The sequence below is a fragment of the Eucyclogobius newberryi genome, unplaced genomic scaffold (assembly GCF_026437365.1).
Source record: "Eucyclogobius newberryi isolate DKJ021-1_F unplaced genomic scaffold, fEucNew1.0.hap1 SCAF_253, whole genome shotgun sequence".
Taxonomy (NCBI): domain Eukaryota; kingdom Metazoa; phylum Chordata; class Actinopteri; order Gobiiformes; family Gobiidae; genus Eucyclogobius; species Eucyclogobius newberryi.
Window position 1 is genome coordinate 75,001 of NW_027315894.1, and position 2,500 is coordinate 77,500.

General features: G+C 56.2%; 1 protein-coding gene across 1 annotated transcript in view; it reads left to right on the forward strand.

Moving 5' to 3' along the window:
* Window positions 1–2,500, forward strand: part of LOC140372561 (forkhead box protein P4-like) — a gene marked incomplete at its 3' end in the record, with an annotated part of 92,554 nt that overhangs the window by 51,417 nt on the left and 38,637 nt on the right. The window contains exon 3 of the mRNA XM_072459694.1: window positions 459–581. Within this exon, the coding sequence (XP_072315795.1) occupies window positions 459–581 (123 nt within the window). The remainder of the gene's footprint in view (window positions 1–458; window positions 582–2,500) is intronic.

Here is a 2,500-nt window from a genome sequence, read left to right on the forward strand (position 1 = left end):
TTCTGTAAGGTCATTGTTCTGTCAGGACATCGCTCTGTTGACAGACCAAGAGGAATGAGAGCTTTGTCGTGTTCCTTAGTTTTACCGTTATCGTCCAAAGAATCAAAGTATTCGTGGCTCATTAAGCCGTAGTAAAGGACGCAGTCGTGGTGGTTGCGTGTATCGCTTGCCCTTTCAAAATGGCCGCTATGGGGAAGTCCCGGATGTTTGACGTCGCTGTGAACGCATTTACAGGAGCTCCAGGCAAACTCTAACCCTAGAAACACCAGTCTCTCATATGAGTACCTTTAGATTGATGGAAGTCGAAACATCTTGAAAACATGACTTGACTTTGAAACCTGTTTTTCACCCTGGACCACTGAGGATCACGCTGACCACAACGAGTGCAGTATTGGTGATAGTACTAGTGGTAGTACTAGTGGTAATACTGGTAGTAAGCGTGTGTCTTGTGTGCGCAGGTGCCCGTCTCCATGGCGATGATGAGTCCACAGATGATCACTCCTCAGCAGATGCAGCAGATCCTGTCTCCGCCTCAGCTCCAGGCTCTTCTCCAGCAGCAGCAGGCCTTAATGCTCCAGCAGGTAACCCCGCCCACAATCACACCTGTCAGCCACGCCTTAATGCTCCAGCAGGAAACCCCGCCCACAATCACACCTGTCAACCACGCCTTAATGCTCCAGCAGGTAACCCCGCCTACAATCACACCTGTCAGCCACGCCTTAATGCTCCAGCAGGTAACCCCGCCCACAATCACACCTGTCAGCCACGCCTTAATGCTCCAGCAGGTAACCCCGCCCACAATCACACCTGTCAGCCACGCCTTAATGCTCCAGCAGGTAACCCCGCCCACAATCACACCTGTCAGCCACGCCTTAATGCTCCAGCAGGTAACCCCGCCCACAATCACACCTGTCAGCCACGCCTTAATGCTCCAGCAGGTAACCCCGCCCACAATCACACCTGTCAACCACGCCTTAATGCTCCAGCAGGTAACCCCGCCTACAATCACACCTGTCAGCCACGCCTTAATGCTCCAGCAGGTAACCCCGCCCACAATCACACCTGTCAGCCACGCCTTAATGCGCCAGCAGGTAACCCCGCCCACAATCACACCTGTCAGCCACGCCTTAATGCTCCAGCAGGAAACCCCGCCCACAATCACACCTGTCAACCACGCCTTAATGCTCCAGCAGGTAACCCCGCCCACAATCACACCTGTCAGCCACGCCTTAATGCTCCAGCAGGTAACCCCGCCCACAATCACACCTGTCAGCCACGCCTTAATGCTCCAGCAGGTAACCCCGCCCACAATCACACCTGTCAGCCACGCCTTAATGCTCCAGCAGGTAACCCCGCCCACAATCACACCTGTCAGCCACGCCTTAATGCTCCAGCAGGTAACCCCGCCCACAATCACACCTGTCAGCCACGCCTTAATGCTCCAGCAGGTAACCCCGCCCACAATCACACCTGTCAGCCACGCCTTAATGCTCCAGCAGGTAACCCCGCCCACAATCACACCTGTCAGCCACGCCTTAATGCTCCAGCAGGTAACCCCGCCCACAATCACACCTGTCAGCCACGCCTTAATGCTCCAGCAGGTAACCCCGCCCACAATCACACCTGTCAGCCACGCCTTAATGCTCCAGAAGGTAACCCCGCCCACAATCACACCTGTCAGCCACGCCTTAATGCTCCAGCAGGTAACCCCGCCCACAATCACACCTGTCAGCCACGCCTTAATGCTCCAGCAGGTAACCCCGCCCACAATCACACCTGTCAGCCACGCCTTAATGCTCCAGCAGGTAACCCCGCCCACAATCACACCTGTCAGCCACGCCTTAATGCTCCAGCAGGTAACCCCGCCCACAATCACACCTGTCAGCCACGCCTTAATGCTCCAGCAGGTAACCCCGCCCACAATCACACCTGTCAGCCACGCCTTAATGCTCCAGCAGGTAACCCCGCCCACAATCACACCTGTCAGCCACGCCTTAATGCTCCAGCAGGTAACCCCGCCCACAATCACACCTGTCAGCCACGCCTTAATGCTCCAGCAGGTAACCCCGCCCACACACACACACTCACACACACACACACACACACACACAGCTGCCCTGAGGCAAACTAAAAACACATGGCTGAAGTGTCTTGCCAAACAGAAGTGGCAATCAAACCTCGACAACTGAGAGTAAATCTGATTTGAGTCTGAGGGCTTCCTGTTCTTCTCAGTGCTTCTTGGCCATCTTACCACTCTGCCCGTCCTGCCCGTCCTGCCCACCCTGCCCGCCCTCCCCGCCCTGCCCGCTCTGCCCGCCCTCCCCGCCCTGCCCGCTCTGCCCACCCTCCCCGCCCTGCCCGTCCTGCCCACCCTGCCCGCTCTGCCCGCCCTGCCCGCTCGGCCTGTGAGTGCCTGTTTAAAGGTGACACACGTCTGCAGCTCTTCTTTTGCTTCTTTTGGATCTGTTGCTAAGAAAACACACTTTTTAAATGGTCGGCT